We start from the raw sequence: 19,754 nt of genomic DNA on the forward strand, positions 1-19,754 counted from the left end.
CTGAGACCAGATCTGAAATCCAGTCTTTTTGTTTCAGGAAGGAAGCTAAATGACTCAGAGGATAGAGTGCTGGACTTGGAGTCAGAAAGACCTAAGTTCAAATACAGCCTTACATATTAGCTGTGTGACCCTGGGCAAGTCACTTAACCTCTGTCTTAATCCACTGGAGAAGGAAGCAGGAAATCACTTCAGTATCTTTGCCAAGAAAACCCCAAGTGTTGTGGTCTACAGGGTCATGAAGAGTTGGACAAGATGGAATAACAGTTTTCTGACTCCAGGACTGAGCTCTGTCCACCAAATGCTTTAAATGACTTTGTGAAGCAGTTTGAATGCCATCTAGTTTTTTTTTTTTAATGTCCAGTTGGTACAAATGACCTGAGAATAAGGAAAGACAAGAAAACTGCCTGGTCTCTAATGGGGCTCTGACTCCTCATCAGAAGATGATACAGTCATGAAATCATGAGCTGCAGGGATGCTACAGATGAGAAGGCAATGAGACAGAAGAATATAGAGGAATGAGCAAAGCTTGGGGTCAGAAAGCGTGGGTTTGTGTTCCAGCTCTGATATTCATGTTATAGAAGCCACAACTTTCCAGAGCCTTGCTTACCTCATCTGTAAAATAAATGTTATAGTATATTTCACAAAGACAAAAAGTACCAAGAATCCTAAAAGTCCCTTCATCTTTAACATAGAATCTCATATGCATTCCTTTATATACAGAATTAAGACTCTAAGAGAGTCAATATTGCACATCTTGTGCTGATTAGTTTTGTCAAACAGCTATTTTATAGGTTTAATAGTCTCATAGATCAAAGGGTTAAGACTTTGGAAATACCCTAAAGACTGTCAATTTCTTTACCTTTTATTTTTAAATCTTTTTTTCTTAATCATTTGCTGGTTTGTTCTACTGTTTATTCAATCATTCTATTATCTATTCATTCTATTCATTCAATCATTTGATAATAGATCTTTTATCTCTCCTCGTTTGGAAGTATGGCATCTACTCATCTTTGAATTGATAATTAATTTACAAAATTATGAAATGGAAACAGGTGTGCCTAGTTCCTTGGGGACTTGGTCAGATAGACTACAATTGGAAGCATAAAATGGGCATCGATCACATTTTAATAAGCTACAGAGGGTATGGGGCAAACAGTACAGCAGAGACAAGAAATGAAAGGGATATAGAGGCAGGCAGCAGGGGAATAGGGCATTAGATAGTGAAAGAAGGCAGTATGAAAAAGGAAATGGGGAGGGGATGAGTCACTTAGCCAGAAATTGGAGTTGGGAACACCTGAGAAGCATGGACCCTTAGAGATGGAAAAGTACTGGGAGGAGAGGGATGGCAGGACAATGAGTTCTCATTTTATGGGAAACAGACTAACTCTAACCTGTGCCACCTTGGGGTTAGCTCATTAACATGTCCAGATCATTTCAGAGTTGTCAGTAAAACTTTAAAGTTACCATGTCCACATCATCTCAAAATCCTCAGCATCATTTTGGTGATTGGCTGGTCTCTATTAGGTAGATCTGGTCTTTCTTTGTTCAGAATTTCCAAAGATGGCATCCATTTATTTAGCTCATATTGCCATGGTATGAATGTTGATTGATACATGATATAATTTATACATGATGCTCTTTTGATCTTTGGGAATATACATATATACATATATATATATATATATATATATATATATATGTATATATAAAACTTCTAGGTTTCCCTTTGCAATCTTATTTCCCACTATTACCCCCTCTATACTGGCCTAATTATGGAGCCCATCACTACTACTGGTCAGCACTTAAGCTTTGACATACTTCTCTGGTCTGGACATTTTCACCCCTTCTTGGGAAGACTGGTGGTACCCTACTTCTAAGAGTGGACCAGATTGCTGCCAGACTTTGGGGTGTACCCCCAATGCTTTAGTCTAACCCAGCTCAGAAGCCCTAAATTCAGGTAATTCACCAACTTATCTTCCCCAGGAGCAGAAAGTGTAGATCTGTGCTATCATGTCCAACCCTCTTATTTTCCAGTTAAGGAAACTGAGACCCAGAAATAATAAATGATTAGTCTAAGACCAATAGGAAATGAAAACAGTATTTGAACCCAGGTGCTTGAACTCTTGAACCAGGGCTCTTCTTTTGTAACAAGAAATGGTTCCCTGGGTTACAACTATTATTATTAATGAAAATATTTTAGATAGAATAGCATAATTAGGAAGGTAATTGAGGAAAAGGATGGAGGATGGAAGCTAGACTAGCAATAAGACAGATTTTCAATAGTAGAATGATAAGGCTAAAGATTTTGGACAAAGAATGGGGAGACTGATGTAGACCCTATCTATCCATTGCTGTTTTGAGGACTTTGTATAATCATGCACACAAACATACTTGCTGTCCTCATTTCACAAGTAGAATGACTTCCAATTTCATGGGCTTTGAATACTTGGTCTTGTTTTAGTTCTTGTAAGAAGAATATCACTCATAGATTCATGATTTTTTTATATTTTTGTTTCATTGACATTAATTTGAAATGGCCACATATAAAAAGTAACAATGTATCTAATTATTTTTGAAAGAATTAAATTATGAATAAAATTAAAACTGATAAAATTGATAATTTATTTTTCTTATGTATGTAAGGTAGGTGTTATGTTATAAATATAAAAGCTTTTGGTTTGCCATTGCTGGAAGATTTTTAAGGTATTTCTTTTAGAGGTTCCCCTTTTTAGAGAGACTTCCACATGAGGGAAAAGCTAAAGAAGAAAATATCTTTTTTATGTTGACTTGTTATGAAGTTCATTGTAATATGGCAAATAGATACATGAAATTTATTATTTTTATGTAATCAATCTTGTATGCTCAAACTTTATGTAAAACCTGAGGACCATGGATAGATTTCATGGATCTAATGAACTGGGATGAGAAAAGAGACTGCCAAAGAAATCCATGGCACCAAAAAAGGTTAAGAACCCCTGCTACAGGAGAGTTCTTTGTCTGACAAAAGTGCCTTCTACAAACCTATCAATATTAGAAAATAGCTACAAATACAACTTTATACATATAGCACTTATACTTTTCATTCCTTTTTCAGGAAATTTATCAGAGTCTGAACAGAAACTTGAGGAAAGAAGATTTTTAAGAAGACATGAGTATGATGCAGAAAGGAAAGCCAATTTGTCCCACAAGTCTAACAGTATGCCAGGAGTCAGTGCTCAGACAAACACATCTTTTTTCTTTGTCTATAACTAGAGAAGATGACATTAGATGTTTTTTTTATGAGTTCTTCCTTAGATTCTCAGCCAGGAGAATCTGAAAAGATAGATACTTCAGAGTATAAGGGTAATTTTTAGACCTTAAGTCTATTCCATTAAGTTAGTGTCTCTTGAGATGTTTTGCATATCTAGAAATATTTTCCTTCCCTTAAAGATATACTTTAAAAAAACAATCAATGATTTCCTATAACTTTATGAGTGAGGTAAGTTTCCTGTGTCTTTTAACTATAAACTTTGGTAGCAAATCACCAGCTACTAGTGGAGAATGTGGATCATTCTCCTATCCTCACTACAGTAAAATAAAAGCTATTCAAGTAGCTTTTAGCAAAATTAAAGACATTTCAATGGGAAATATGCATTAAATTTAGGAATTTAGAGTTGGGTTAGGTTTCTCATCCCATTACAGGTAAAGATATTGCTAATGCATTTTTTATAATCCAGTTACAGTAAAAACCAACTATCAAGATATTTTTGTTTTTGTTTTTGTTTTGGTAAGGCAATGGGGGTTAAGTGACTTGTCCAAGGCCATACATCTAGTAAATGTCTGAGACAGACTTAAATTCACATATTCCTAACTCCAGACTCAGCATTTAATCTACTGTAGCTTCTAGCCTCCTAATCATCTATATAGAAATCAATGAACCCCTGAGAACTGATGAGACTATCAGTCAAGCATGGTGTATAGAGGGAGAAGAAGGTCCAGGACAGCCTTGGGGCACACCAGGATTAGTGGGCATGATTTGGAGGAAGGATCCAACAAAGGAGACTGGGAACATATGGTTAGACCTTGCAAGAAGAAAACTAGAAGAGAACAGTGTCATGAAAACCTAGGAAGGACATAAAATCCACCAGAAGAGTATAATTAATAATATCAGAGGGTCAAGAAAATGATCATTTAGATAAAGCTATTAGGAAACTTTGGAGAGAGCAGTTTCATTTGAATGATGGGGTCAGAAACCAGACTGCAGAAGGTTTAGAACTAAGAGGAGAAAATGGAGACGCATCAATTGTCATTTACTTTCTCAAGATGAGATAAATAGGATAAAAGCCATTTAATATAGATGGATCAAGTGTATTTTTTAAAGGTTTGGGAGAATTTGCCATGTGGGAGAAACTAATAGATAGGCAGAGACTCAAGATTAGTAAGAAAGGAAGTAACAGAAGGGACAATATATTATAGAAAACAGGATTATTTATGTCCTAAACTGAACTCCTATCAAACTGACCTCTATTCCTAACTTCCCTATTGTTTTTAAGGATACCACCATACTTCCAGGCTTCTTTCAACCAGCTGTCATCCTCAACTTCTCAAACTCTCTTACCCCCTCCAAACCAATCTATTATTAAACCTTTGAAATATCTCTCAAAAAAAAAGTTCATTCTTTCCACTGACAAGTTACCACGCTGATGCAGGTCTTTAATCCCCTCATAATTAGGATATCGTATTAGCCTCCTGACTGGTCTCTTTGCCACAAGTTTCTCCCTAAATCAGTCTATCTTCCATTCTGTTGTCAAGGTGATCTTCCTAAAAAATAGGTCTGACTATGTCACCAGCCTGTTCAATAAACTCTTGTGGCTCCCTATTATCTCTAGGATCAGATATAAAATCTTCTATTTAACATTCGAAATTCTTTATAATTCCTGGTCCCTTTGTACCTTTCCAGTCTTCTTAACATTATACTCCCCACCACTTTCCACACAGCACTGGTCTCCTTCCTAATCCTGGGACAAGTCACTCCAAATTCTAAACATTTTGCTGACTGGAAGGCTCTCCCTCATCAGCTCTGCTTTCTGGGATGCCTTAGTTTCCATCAATTCCCAGCAAAAAACCTCACCTTCTTCCTTTCCTGAGCTTTCTTAAATCCTAGTGCCTTTCTTCTGTTGTTTATTTCCAATTTATCCTACAGTTAGCTTGTTTGTATATAGTGTTTTACATGTTGTCTGCCCCAACACACACCCAAGGCTATGAACTCCTAGAAAGCAAGGATTGTCTTTTGCCATTCTTTGTATCCCCAGAACTTAGCACAGTGCTGGACCAAAGTGAGTCCTTCATATTTTTTATTGACTGACAATGAAATCCAGGGTGAAAGTAGAAGGATTTACCTTGGCGAAAAGAAAAACTACTCTTTTTTGAGACAGGAGCAAAAGAAGAAATAGTAGAGAAAGAGTTTTTGAGTGGCATGAGATGAGAAAGGAAGAAAAGAAAGTTCTAAATGACCTCTCAATAGTTTTAGTTAAGTTTGAGGAAAAATAAGTTGGCTCAAGAACTATTGGGACTAATTACTGTAATGAGCAAGAAATGAATCCATTGATGGAGTCCGTGAATTTTTTTTAGGTTTTTTGCAATAGGGGTTAAGTGGCTTGCCCAAGGCCACACAGCTAGGTAATTATTAAGTGTCTGAAGCTGGATTTGAACTCAGGTACTCCTGGCTTCAGGGCCAGTGCTCTATCCACAATGCCACCTAGCAGCCCTGCCATTGATGAAGTCAAAAAAGATTATCAGAATAAGAAAGCCCAATAGAAAAGCAGCTAGCTTCCTGGTGAAGGAGATAGGATATTAAGATAGAAGCCCCAGGTTCATAATCAGCCTCAAATATTTCTTAGCTGTACAATCTTAAACAAGTCATTTAACCCCTGCCTCAGTTTCCTTAACTGTAAAATGGGGCAATAATAGCACTACTTCTGAGGCTAGTTGTAAAGATCAAATGAGAGATTGCTTGTAAAATTCTTTGCAAACTGTAAAACACTGTCTTTGTGCTATACTTTAGAACTGTTGTCACCTAGTCACCATGGTTTTGTGATATTCTTTACCTCTCTCAGCAGCACATGAAGCGCGGTCTGACCAGGCTTCAATGAGGTATCATCTACGGTCAGTCCTAGGTGAAGGGACTAGTGCAGAGGATAGAATCCATTTTTAATATCCTGCCTGTGTTTAGTTTATTCCTGCCAGGCTTCTAAAGTTCCCCAGTTTGCTGAGATGAAGGGTGGCCCTCTGGGCACAGGTTACAACCCCTTCCCAATTTACTGTGGCTATAAACATTGATCACCTCTTGGGAGGCTTTCTGCCATGGAGCTGGATTTTTGGATGTGGAGCCGGATTTTTGGATGTGACAACAAACTCCATAGGTTTTCACCCTCTTGACTTAAGCACAACCTTCCTTCTGTTGATTTTTCCAATTTATACTGTTTGTGCCTAGTATTCTGCATGTTGCCTCCACCAACACACACATACACACACACCCCTCCCCAGAATCTTGCACAGCCTTGCATCCTAGTGGCATAACCTTCAAGTACCCAAGACTACTTCAGTGTCTTTAAGTAAGCTTTTAGTGAAAGTTTTAGGTCATTTACATAAATGTTTGTGTATAGAGGTTTAGTTATTTTTTTGTGGTTTTCTAGAGGCTGTGTGTGTGTGTGTGTGTGTGTGTCTTCCATTCTTTGACCACAAAGGAGTTAAAAAAAGAAAAAAAAAACAAATTACTCATAACTTTGGACCCTTATTAGAAATAAAAGGAAGAAATACATAGTATGAAGACAGATGGGCAGTACAATGGATAGTGCACCAACCTGGAGTCGGGAAGGACCTGGGTTCAAATTTGGACACAGACTCTTGATACTTCTAGCTATATGACCTTGGGCAATTTATTTAATACTATTACCTTGCCAAAAAAATAAAAATAACAAATATTTTTTTAATATCTCTGTTTTGTTCCCTCTCCACAGAAATTATGAGTATTCATCAAGGGCAAATGTTTGTTGACCCAAAGGTACAGATCCTGTCATGCAGGGCAGAAAGAGATGAAACAGGTGAAAATTCTCAGGAAATCAATGACCAACATTTGTCAAGACCATCACTTTTTGGATCTTCCTTCAAAGAAATTTCTCCTAGGCATTTTAGTAGAAAGCCTACTAGGAAGTCAAGTGCTTTATCTGATGTACATAAAAAAATGGTTATTGCACAATGAAAAAAGTGCAGTCTAGAATGCCATTGAATTCTAATAACATCACAATTTCTGAGTAGCAAAGTAATTGATCAGGGAATTATATTCTTTGCTGTTTCATATCTTATTGGAATGGGTTTACACAAACTAGGCAATTAAAAAGAAAGAAGAAAGATACTGAATGGAAAAGAAACATTGAAACCTGCAGGAAATGGAAATCTCAAATAAAAATAATTCAACCCAAATTCTCTTTTGATATTAGTAATGCATGGGGCACAAGCAATGTTAAATAAGTTCTGTCATTATGAGGTATATTACAATTTGAAGTTCCTTTGGTACATCATTTTGAGAGTCTTAAGATAGTTTTATAGTAAGATGTTAGTGGAATTGTATCCAGTACTAGAGTGAGCTCTTAATTTATGTATATTTCATTGAATGTGATTTGCAATAATGTTCAAAAGATACAATTGCCTCCTCAAAAATAAATACATCAAAAATGGTAAGTGAATAAATTAGAGATGATTCTCCAGATAATGAAGAAGGACTGTATAGTCAATACTACTAACATCTATTTTTGCCAGATTTTCCTAAAGTAATTCAAAATTCAGAAAGTTATAGCCTTAGCAGAAAGGCTGTATGGTTTAATAGATAAAAGGTCAGAATGGGATCCAAGAAGACCTAGATTCTATTCCCACCAGTAATTCTAACACCCACTTGTAATATGAATCATGGACTAGTCACTTCACTGTTCAATGCCTTATCAACTGTCTTAAAATTAGAAATTACAAGTGGGTTGATCTTCATTGATGGAGGAAATTTCCACATTACGGTTCTTTTTTTTTTTTTTTTTGATAAAAATCAGAGGTCCAGACTGAAAGAAAGAAAGAAATCATGTTGGCATTTTTTTCTTTTTTTTCTGTATTTTTTTTTCTTCTTACTATTTACCTACTTATATGAATATTTTATTACAAGATTTCTTTTTCCTGAAAAATGCTCCTTACTATTCCTTTAGTAGTTAGATATCAGTAGTGATGCCTGCTGTTATTACCTATGCTGGTGAGACAAATGAGTGAGAGATCCCAGAGATCCTTAAGTTATCAAAGCATCATTCTACTACTTGTCCATCCCACAGTATCCATTGAAGCCCAAGTGAATTTCTGAAGTCTCCCATATCTGATATCTGTTCTTTATTACTTTGTACCACTTTTCCTCCCCCACATTGTTTGGACTAATTCCATTTTTGTTTTGGGTTTTTTTTTTTTTGCAAGGCAATGGAGTTAAGTGGCTTGCCCAAGGCAAGTGGCTTGCCCAAGGCCACACAGCTAGGTAATTATTAAGTGTCTGAGGCCGGATTTGAACCCAGGTACTCCTGACTCCAAGGCCTGTGCTTTATCCACTATGCCACCTAGCCACCCCAATACAAAGATTTTTGAAACAAATGTGGAAGCAAGTGTTCAGTTTCACCATGAAAGAACCAGGAAATTCAGTTTACAAGAACATTTCATTCTTTATGCATGCTGATTAATCATAGTTCTATTTCTGGTTTAAGGGAAAGCACTGAACTTTGCATCACAAGACATTAATTTCAATCCTAATACTTTTAACTTACCATTTTTGAAACTGCCACAAGTCACTCAACCTTCTCTGAAATTTCTGAACTCTTACAAATGCCCAAGAGAGAAAAACTATAGTCTATCAAAGCAGATTGGTACTTTATAACTTTTCTTAGATTTGCCTAGAATACCCAGGGTCACATAACAGGTGGCAAAAGCAGGGCATGACCCCAGGTCTTACTGGCTTAGAGGCTTCTTATCTCCTACACCACACTGACTCATCTGTACCTCTAAAATATTTTATAATTGTAGTCCATCTCTCATAGGAAGTATTAGAGGAAAGTTTTTTTTAAATCTTAAAACATGATAGTAATGCAAAATCTTGCAATAAAAGATTAACCATAGTTGAACTGCCTTGGGAGAAAAATAATGTATATTTCAGAGTTTGGGGAGGATGAGAGAGGGTCCAAGATCAATTAAAGAAACTAGACATGTTTAGCCTGGAAGAGAATGCTTGGAGGAGGTCATCCTAACTCTTCGAGTATTTGAATAGTTCTGTGAAAGATTTAGACTGATTCTGCCTGACCCCAAAGGATATAACTAGGAACAATAAGAACTTGAAAAAGGTTAAATTAAGATTTTCTTTTAAGGAACTTTTTGACATTTAGAATGAACCCAAAGTGGTTTGGACTACTCTGAGAAGTCAAAGCTAGAGAGAAATGGAGCCTCAATGCCAACCCAACACCTTAATTTTACAGATGAGGTGACAAGCTCATGACAAGTTCCATGATTTGTACAAGGTCATGTAGGGAGAAAATTGTAATGATGAGATTTGAACTTACGTTCACTGACATTGGAGTTCTTTCCATTCTGCCATGCTGCTCAACCATGTTGTCAGTGAAGGATAGAGCAGAAACTTCCCTCATATATATATAAACTTTCCATTCCAAGTGCAGCTCAGCAAAGTTTCTCCCCAGCCAGCAGAATGTCTGTCAGCTCCTTTAGGGAAGGGGACTGTTTCAATTTTGTCTTTTGTCATCAGTGGATTAAGTTTCTATATTAGAAGTCTAGACTAGGAAAAATCCAAAATTTTTCTCAAGGACCACATACTTTGTTTCTTTTCCTTATCTGTTATTCATTTTGATCACAAGCAGTGTCAAATTTACAAATACTATATCAAAAGACAATTATAGTCATAAATCAGTATTTGATGCATTTGTTAATTCCCAAACCAAGAGTTGATATTTCTAAATTCTGTAGCTCTAGTGCTAAAGGATGGTTTTCAAATTAGCTCACAAGATGATCTAATTAAACTACACAACAGTTATTGTGCAGTATTAAAAGTTTTTCAGTATCTCCACTGAAGGTATAACAATCTGTTCTCAGCAATTTCACATGGAGGCAACCAGGGATGTTTTGTTCAATTCTATTGGAATGAGGAGGGAGGCCCTGTGGTAAACCCTTAAGAAATTAGTCTTAGTCCATAAATGGAATAAGATTCTGAAAAGTATAGATCAAGGAGTTTAAATTAGATTCTTGGTAAAATTGCAGGACATATTGGTAAATGATGAATTGTAGTTATCTGTATCTCAGGAGGAGGCCAGAGAATGCAATGGACATTATTAACCTAGATCTTAGCAAATATTGAACATCATTCTTAGCATTTTGTAGATAACAGGAAGAGATACATGATAGACAATAAATAGATTAAGAAATGGTAGAATTAACAGGCCCAAAGTCTTTAATGACAATTCATTTTAGAAAACTGAACTCCAGAAGAGTTCGCCCAAAAGTCTATCTTGGCTTAGGGTCTGCTTCTTTACTTTTTTACACATGACTTGATGTTTGTCCTTCATTCTCGAAGAAAACCATGACAGGGAAAGTGATGCCATGACAACCACATGAATTGGATTTGAGGGAGTGGGTGCTGTACTAAGACACCAACTTTACTATCTCTTCCAGATCTATCTGGGTCCAATGGCCAAATATGAAGCAGGATGACTGGAGATGGCCCCCTGATTTGAGGCAGTCAGGGTTAAGTGACTTGCCCAAGGTCTCACAGCTAGTGCTAGTAAATGTCAAGTATCTGAGTAGATTAGAACTCTCAGCCTCCTTACTCCTGACAGTGGTCTGTCCACTGTGCCGCTATGACTTAGACATATGCATAAATGTCATCAATATCTCATGATACACTAATAGCTAATTCATTTGTCAAGATACAAAATATTTCATGAGACTTTGTTAGAATAAAAAGATAGAATGTAATATAGATATAATAATGCTCTACAGTGAATTTCTAAAAATCAACTTCATAATTATAAGTTGTAGTAGAGATGTTCTTCATACAGATTTAATTAGGAAGTTCTTTTTGATTTGTTTCCTAATATCAAATTTAAATTTTCCAATATACAGCTTCTGCTCATTGTTTCTGGTTTGGTTTTATTTTTTGTCCTCGGGTGAAAATGAATGTCTAATCTCCCATATTAGAATGTAATCTCCTTGAGGGCAGGGATTTTATTTTTGTCTTTCTATACTCAGAGTACTAGAATAAGAAATGCTTGTTGACTGTTAATCCTACCTTTGAATGACAGACTTATAACTGCCCTCAGTCTTCTCTTCCTAAGACTAAACATCCTCAGTTTCTTTCATTGATTCTGACAACATAACTCATTATGATTTTCCCCCAAACCTCACTTCTGAGTTTCCTTGGTTCTCTATAAAAACTACTTCCATCCTTCCATTTTGCCAGCTTCATAACCTTAGTTATGCTCATCTCTTCATTCTTTTATGCCCCACATATCCATTCAAGTCAATGCCTATTGGGACAATCTTCCTGACATCTCTCATATCTGTCCCCCTCCATTCTACTCACATGGCCATGACCCTGGGGCTCTTATCATAGTTCAGGCCCCCATCACCTTTTGTCCAGATTACAATTTGTTGTTCAGTCATTTTTCCACTGGTGTCTGACTCTTCATGATCCAATTTGGGATTTCTTGGCAAAGACACTGAAAGGGATTGCCATTTCATTCTCCATTTCATTTTAAAAATAAGGAACTGAGGCAAACAGTATCTTACCTAATGTTACATCATTAATAAGTGCTTGAAACTGGATGGTTTAACTCAGATCTTCCCAGGTCTGGTACTGTATCCACTGCACTGCCTAGCTGCCCCAAATTACTACAATAGTCTCTTAATTCGTCTCCTTGAATCATCCTTCCTTTCTATAATCTATAATAGGTCCCACATGATATTCTGAAAATATGGCTTTGACAGTTTCTTTTACTTAATAAATTCTACTTAACTCCCTGCTCTTTCAAGGGGTCAAAGCCAAACTCTAATTTGATATTAAAAAGTACAACATATCTAACTTAGTTTTTTAATGTTTATTGTACAGTATTCTCCTGTCATATACAATTCAACCCAAGTGACCTTGCTCTTCCTTATGCATCTTATTCAATCTTCCATCTCTGTGCCTCTTTATAAGCTGACCTTTATATCTGGAATGAATTCTCTCTTCCTCTATTGTCTCTTAGGTTCAGTGTTACCTCCTACATAAAGCCCTACCTGATTCTTCCAGGTGTTAATGCCTCTCCTTTCTGCTGTAGAATTATCTTTTCCTTACGTTGTTTACATTTAGTGGGTGTTTATATGTGTGCAGGGATTTCTTCTGATAGAATAAAAGTTTACTGAGGCCAAGTTCTTTTTCAACTTTTTCTTTATTTCTCTCACTGAACAGCATCATTTTTTTAAAGATTTTATTTGAGTTTTACAATTTTTTCCCTAATCTTACTTCCCTCCCCCTACCCCCCACAGAAGACAATTTGCTGATATTTGCATTGTCTCCAACATTGATCCAAATTGAGCGTGATAAGAGAGAAATCATATCCTTAAGGATGACACATAAAATATGAGATAGCAATATCAGACAATAAGGTATCAGGAATTTTTTTTGTAAATTAAGGGTAATAGTCTTTGTTCAAACTCCACACTTCTTTCTCTGGATACAGATGGTATTCTCCATTGCAGACAGCCCCAAATTCTCCCTGATTGTTGCACTGATGGAGCAAGTGAGTCCATCAAGGTTGATCATCACCCCTATGTTGCTGTTAGGATATACAATGTTTTTATGGTTTTGCTCATCTCACTCAGCATCAGTTCATGGAAATCCCTCCAGGCTTCCCCGAATTCCCACCCCTCCTGGTCTCTAATAGAACAATAGTGTTCCATGACATACATATACCACAGTTTGCTAAGCCATTCCCCAACTGAAGGACATTTACTTGATTTCCAATTCCTTGCCACCACAAACAGGGCTGCTATGAATATTTTTGTACAAGTGATGTTTTTATCCTTTTTCATGATCTTTTCAGGGTATAGACCCAGTAGTGGTATTGCTGGATCAAAGCGTATGCACATTTTTGTTGCCTTTTGGGTGAAGTTCCAAATTACTCTTCAGAAAGGTTTAGATCCATCAACAATGTAATAGTGCCCAAGATTCCCCACAACTCTTCCAACAATGATCATTATCCTTTCTGGTCATATTGGCCAGTCTGAGAGGTGTGAGGTGGTACCTCAGAGAAACTTTAATTTGCACTTCTCTAATAAGTAATGATCAATTTTTCATATGACTAGGGATTGCTTTGATCTCCTCATCTGTAAATTGCCTTTGCATATCCTTTGACCATTTGTCAATTGGGGAATGGCTTTTTTTAAAAAAAAATTGACTCAGTTCTTTGTATATTTTAGAAATGAGTCCTTTGTCAGAAACATTAGATGTAAAGATTTACTACATTTCTTTTGATCTTGGCTACAGTGGTTTTGTCTGTGCAAAAGTTTTTTAATGTAATGTAATCAAAATCATAAACTGCTTCCCTTTCCATAGATCTGACAGGTAAACTAGTCCTTGATCTTCTAGTTTGCTTATAATATTGGTTTTTATGTCTAAATCCTGTATCCATTTTGATCTTATCTTGGTATAGGGTGTGAGGTGTTGGTCTAATATTAGTTTCTTCCTTACTAACTTCCAATTTTCCCAACAGTTTTTATTGAAGAGAGAGTTTTTATCCCAATAGCTGGACTCTTTGGGTTTATCAAACAGCAGATCACTATGATCATTTCCTGCTATTGCACCTAGTCTATTCCAATGGTCCACCACTCTATTTCTTAGCCAATACTAAACAGTTTTGATAACTGATGTTTTATAATATAATTTTAGATCAGGTAGGGCTAAGCCACCTTCTTTTGTACTTTTTTTTCCATTGAATCCCTGAAAATTCTTGACATTTTATCTCTCCATATGAATTTACTTACAACTTTTTCTAATTCATTAAAGTAATTTTTTGGAATTTTGATTGGTAGGGCACTAAACAGGTAGTTTAGTTTTGATAGAATTGTCATTTTTATTATATTAGCTCTACCTATCCATGAGCAGTTGATGTTTGCCCAGTTATTTAAATCTCATTGAATTTGTGTGAGAAGTGTTTTGTAATTGTTTTCAAAAAGTTTCTGAGTATGTCTTGGCAGATAAACTCCAGGTATTTTATAATGTCTGAGGTTACTTTGAATGGGATTTCTCTTTTTAGCTCTTCCTGCTAACATTTCTAATACAAAATTGTATAGTAGTGGTGATAATGGGCATCCTTGTTTTACCCCTGATCTTATTGGGAATGCCTCTAGTCTCTCTCCATTGAATATAATGCTTGATGGTTTCAGATAGATACTTATATATTATATATTATATATATATTATATTTTATATTTATATATTATATATATTTATATTCATATATATTATATATATTTATATATTATATTATATATATATATATATTATAAGGAACAGTCCATTTATTTCTATACTCTAGTGTTTTTAGTAGGAATGGATGCTGTATTTTGGCAAAATCTTTTTCAGCATCTATTGATATAATCATATAATTTCTGATAAATTTGTTGTTGATATAATTAATTATACTAACAGTTTTCCTAATATTGAACCAACCTTGCATTCCTGGGATAAATCCTCCTTGGTCAAAATTTTTATCCTAGTGATAACTTGTTGTAATTGTTTTGCTAAGATTTTATTTAAGATTTTTGCATCTATATTCAGCAGGGAGATGGGTCTATAATTTTCTTTCTCTGTTTTAACTCTTCCTGGCTTAGGTATCAGCATCATATTGGTGTCATAGAAAGAGTTAGGCAGAGTTCCATCTTCCCCTATTTTGTCCAAAGAGTTTATATAGAATTGAAACCAATTGTTCCTTAAATATTTGGTAGAATTCACTTGTTAATCCATCAGGCCTTGGAGATTTTTTCCTTAGGGAGTTCAATGATGACTTGCTGAATTTCTTTTTCTGAGATAGGGTTGTTTAGGTATTTAATCTCCTCTTCATTTAACCTGGGCAACTTATATTTTTGTAAATATTCATCCATTTCACTTAGATCATCAAATTTATTGGTATAGAGTTGGGCAAAATAATTCTGAATTATTCCTTTAATTTCCTCCTCATTGGTGGTGAATTCACCTTTTTCATTTATGATACTAGCAATTTGGTTTTCTTCTTTCTTTTTTAATCAAACTGACCAGAGGTTTATCAGTTTTATTGGTTTTTTCATAAAATCAACTCTTGATTTTATTTATTAATTCAATAGGTTATTTTGCTGTCAATTTTATTAATTTCTCCTTTAATTTTTAGAATTTCTAATTTGGTATTTAATTGGGGGTTTTTAATTTGTTCTTTCTCTAATTTTTAGTTGCATATTTAGTTCATTGATTTCCTCTTTCTCTAATTTATTCATGTAAGCATTTAAAGATATAATATATCCCCTGACACCCACTTTGAGTGAATCCCATAGGTTTTGGTATGTTGTTTCATTATTGTCATTATCTAGGATAAAATAATTAATTCTTTCTATAATTTGTTGTTTGATCCATTCATTCTTTAAAATGAGGTCAATTAAGTTTCCAATTAGTTCTGGATCTATATCTCCCTGGCCCAATATTGCATGTGATTTTTATTGCATTGTGATCTGAGAAAGGTGTATTCACTATTTCTGACTTTCTGCAATTTATTATTAGGTTTTTCTACCCTAGTATATGGTCAATTTTTGTATAAGTGCTATGTACTGCAGAGAAAAAGGTATATTCCTTTCTATCCCCATTCAGTTTCCTCCATAGGTCTATCATATCTAGGTTTTCTAACAATATATTTACCTCCTTAACTTCTTTCTTCTTTATTTTATGATTTGATTTATCTAAATCTGAGAGTGGGAGTTTCCCAAAAAACTAGTAGAGTTTTGTTGTCTATGTCTTCCTGTACTTCTTTCAGCTTCTCTAAGAATTTGGATGCTATCCCATTGGGTGCATACATATTCAGTATTGAAATCACTTTAATGTCTATGGTACCTTTTAGGAGGATATAGTTTCCTTCCTTATCTCTTTTAACTCTATCTACTTTTGCAGCTGCTTTGTTTGATAAGGATTGCTACCCCCTGCTTTTTTCACTTCAGCTGAAGCAAAATATATTTTGCTCCAACATTTTACCTTTACTCTATATGTATCTCTCTGCTTCAAATGAGTTTCTTGTAAGCAGCATATTGTAGGATTCTGGTTTTTTAATCCACACTCTTATTTGCTTACATTTTAAGAGAGAGTTCATCCCATTCACATTCAAAGTTATAATTACTAACTCTTTATTGCCCTCCATGCTATCTTCCCTCTGTTTGCATTTTTCCCCTTTATCCATATTCCCCAGTATTTTTTTTCTGAATACCATCCCCTTCAGTGTGTTTGTCTTCCTATATCCACCCCTCCCCTTTCTTTCCCTTTTCCCTTTTCCCTTCCCTTCCTTCTGCTAGTTCCCCTTTTTTTCTTCCTCCCAGTCTCCATCCCCCCCTCCCCTTTTCCCCTTGTAATACTTGAAAGATGTTTTTTAAGTTAACTGAGTGTGTATATATAAGTTAACTTTAAGCCAAGTCTGATCAGAGGAAGATTCAGATGCTTTTCATCTCCTCCCTTCTTTGCCTCTTTTACCATAGGTCTTTTGTATCTCTTAATGTAATGAGATTTAACCCATTCAATCCCCTCCCTCCTCCCTCTTCTTCCTTAGCAGGATCATTTCAATCATGTTCAGCCTCATTTGGCATTTTATTGGCAAAGATACTGGAATGGTTTTCCATGTTCTTCTTCAGCTCAGGAAACTGAGACAAATAGGGTTAAGTGACTCACCCAGAGTCACACAGCTAATGAGTGTCTCAGGCCATGTCTGAGCTCAAGTCCTCCTGGCTCCAGGACTGGCACTCTATCTAATATGCTACCTGGCTGGTTGCTTTGATAAGTTCTTGTTACTTGATCAATGTGACATGGATCCAAGATCCTTCTGTGATGAATTGAAAATAAGATGACAGATTGAATAAAGAACTGGCAAACTGATAAAGAACTCAGGGTCACTCCAATTTTTTTTTTCACTCCCAAGCCTAGGAAAACCTAGGAAAGAAAAAAATTGTATTTGAAAAAAATGTAGAATTTGGAATGGAGAGAAAACTATGATACATACACATACATACACACACACATATATATATATATGCATATATATATATATATATATGCTGAATTTCAAACTACAGTTGTACCTTCTGATAGAACTGTCTAGCAAGAAGTTGGAAATATGAATTTGAAAGTCAATTCTTAAGCTATATGGAAATTTTCAGAAAGGAATTAATGGTGGAAGTTATCTCATTTTATGGATACTAGGAAGGAGTGAAAGTTCAAATGAGACAATTGGCAAGGGAAGTCTGGCTACATATAAGGTCTATAGAAAAAGACTTATAAATCACAGTGGCACATCAAAGTAATATAACCCTTCAGAAAAACAAAAGCAATCTATCCTAATATTATATAATGTGGTATGGATTGAATATAATTCTCATTAATACATTATTATATACAAATGAGAATATTTATACCCATATACATACATACACATATATGCACATATGCAGAAATTGAAACATTGGTATAGATTTAAAGTATTAACATACTTTTCTAAATAGGCAAATATATATATATATATAACTATAAATATATATGTACATTATTGTCATTAAAATAAAAATCCCTTAAGGATCATGATCCTTCTTTTTTCCCCTAATGAATATTTGATGATATTTTAGATAATGCCTTCTGCTATTACTGCTTTGGACCATCTGTAGGCCATTAGAGACTAATTGCTAATATTTACATAACAGTTTTAAAGAGGCATTATATCCATTAGTTCATTTGATCCTCATAATAGATTTTTTGGTTGGTTGATTGGTTGGTTGTTGTCCTTCATTCTTGAAGACCAAAAGATCATCAATATGGTGGGGTCAAGGTACTGTGTGTCTGAATCTGACTAATCAGGCTCTATCATATTCAGGTACAAATGGTTAATATGAACATTTGGAACAGAAATGACTCTAATTTTGTGCATCTCATGTTTCTTTTGAAGTAATGAAATTCTGCTTTGCTCATGGAGCACAACTTCTTCTTTAACACAGTTATGTCACCCTGGATGGTCCTGTGCCAATGTCTCTTATGTCATACAATCAATTCCAAACTTCTTCAGAGAAAAAAATTAGCTTTGTCTAGTGGAGATGAGGTGATCATATCATCCAGTAACAAGTACAGTCTCTGATTCCAAACTGAGAGAGAGAGAGAGAGAGAGAACATTTATTAAGCATTGACTTTGCACAGAATTTTATGCTAAAGTACAGGAAAAATAAATCCAAGCAAGCAAGTCTCTAGTCCCAAATAGCTTGTTTTTTTCCAAATGGGGGAAGATGCAACAAAGAATTTGGAAAGGAAGGAAGGGAATTGTGGGTGCATATCAAAGAGACAGAAGGAAGTGCCTTAGTGACCTGGTTTAAGGCTAAGGCTCATCTAGAAGAGTTGGGATGGGATGTGGGGGGGGGGGGTAGATCCATGGTCCAACTTCAAATTTCCAGAGGGATAGAGATGGTCATAGAGTTGGACCATGAGAATAGATTTTATAAATGCAGAATTATATTTTCCCCCTCTTTTCTACTGTCCTTCCTCTTACACAAGACTAAGATATTTATTCCTTTTAGTGGTAAGAGCCAGTGGTGCCTCAAAGGAAGGACCAGCAGTGCTGGTCCACCCTGAAGACCCTGTGCACCAAGTGCTTGTTTTTAGCCAGAGGCTCCCGATTTTCAGGAACTGATCTTCTATTTGATCATTCATAAACATTATTAAATTTGCAATTTTTTTAACTTGAAGAATGTGAATAGCAGACATTTTTATAGTCTCAAAACTATCATTCTATGACTACATATTTCTTTTGTATATTCTTACATCGAGTAAATAAAAATATAAAAATAGAGAGATATACATAATCTGACCACCATTTTATTTTGATTCTAAAAAGCTTTAAAAAGCTTTTTAAAAGCTTTAAAGCTTTAAAAACAAATGTCTGTTTACTTTTCATCATCCTAAGACCACACAAATTTTAAAGTAAATTGCAGTGAAGCGAGCCTAAAGATGTACAGAACTTCTAAAATATTATTCCTCAAGCTTTCACTACATAAACTAATTCTGTTGCATAAAAATATGTAATAAGCTTTTATCATGTACCAAGTATTGTAAGAGAAGCAAATAGAAAAAAGAATGGCAATCCTTGCCTTCAAGATTACATTCTGAGGGCAGCTAGGTGGCGCAGTGGATAGAACACTGGCCCTGGAGTCAGGAGTACCTGAGTTCAAATCAGGCCTCAGACACTCAATAATTACCTAGCTGTGTGGCCTTGGGCAAGCCCCTTAACCCCATTTCTGTCCTTCCTAAGTCCAATAGTAGGCTCTACTTCTTGACAGTATTTTATCTTATATTTATCTCTTACCATTTATTTCTTAATTTTTCTTACCATGGGAAAATAATTCTTGGCATCTCTCATTGTCCTCAATAGAAATCTAGGATCATTCATAGAATA

General features: G+C 35.4%; 1 protein-coding gene across 5 annotated transcripts in view; it reads left to right on the top strand.

Annotated features, from left to right (window-relative positions):
- The window catches only part of PDE1A (phosphodiesterase 1A), a 353,702-nt gene that overhangs the window by 327,459 nt on the left and 6,489 nt on the right, over positions 1 to 19,754 (top strand). The window contains exons 14-15 of one of the 5 annotated variants that reach the window (XR_012474224.1): positions 3,095 to 3,342; positions 6,999 to 7,082. The exons of 1 other annotated variant lie outside the window; for it this stretch is intronic. Coding sequence is in view for 3 of the 4 variants with exons in the window: in XM_074215560.1 (XP_074071661.1) it covers positions 3,095 to 3,196; positions 6,999 to 7,240 (344 nt within the window). In the remaining variant the exon portion in view is untranslated. 3 more of the 5 variants (XM_074215560.1, XM_074215561.1, XM_074215562.1) reach the window with 3 other exon arrangements.

This window comes from Macrotis lagotis, chromosome 1 (genome assembly GCF_037893015.1).
Source record: "Macrotis lagotis isolate mMagLag1 chromosome 1, bilby.v1.9.chrom.fasta, whole genome shotgun sequence".
Taxonomy (NCBI): Eukaryota; Metazoa; Chordata; class Mammalia; order Peramelemorphia; family Peramelidae; genus Macrotis; species Macrotis lagotis.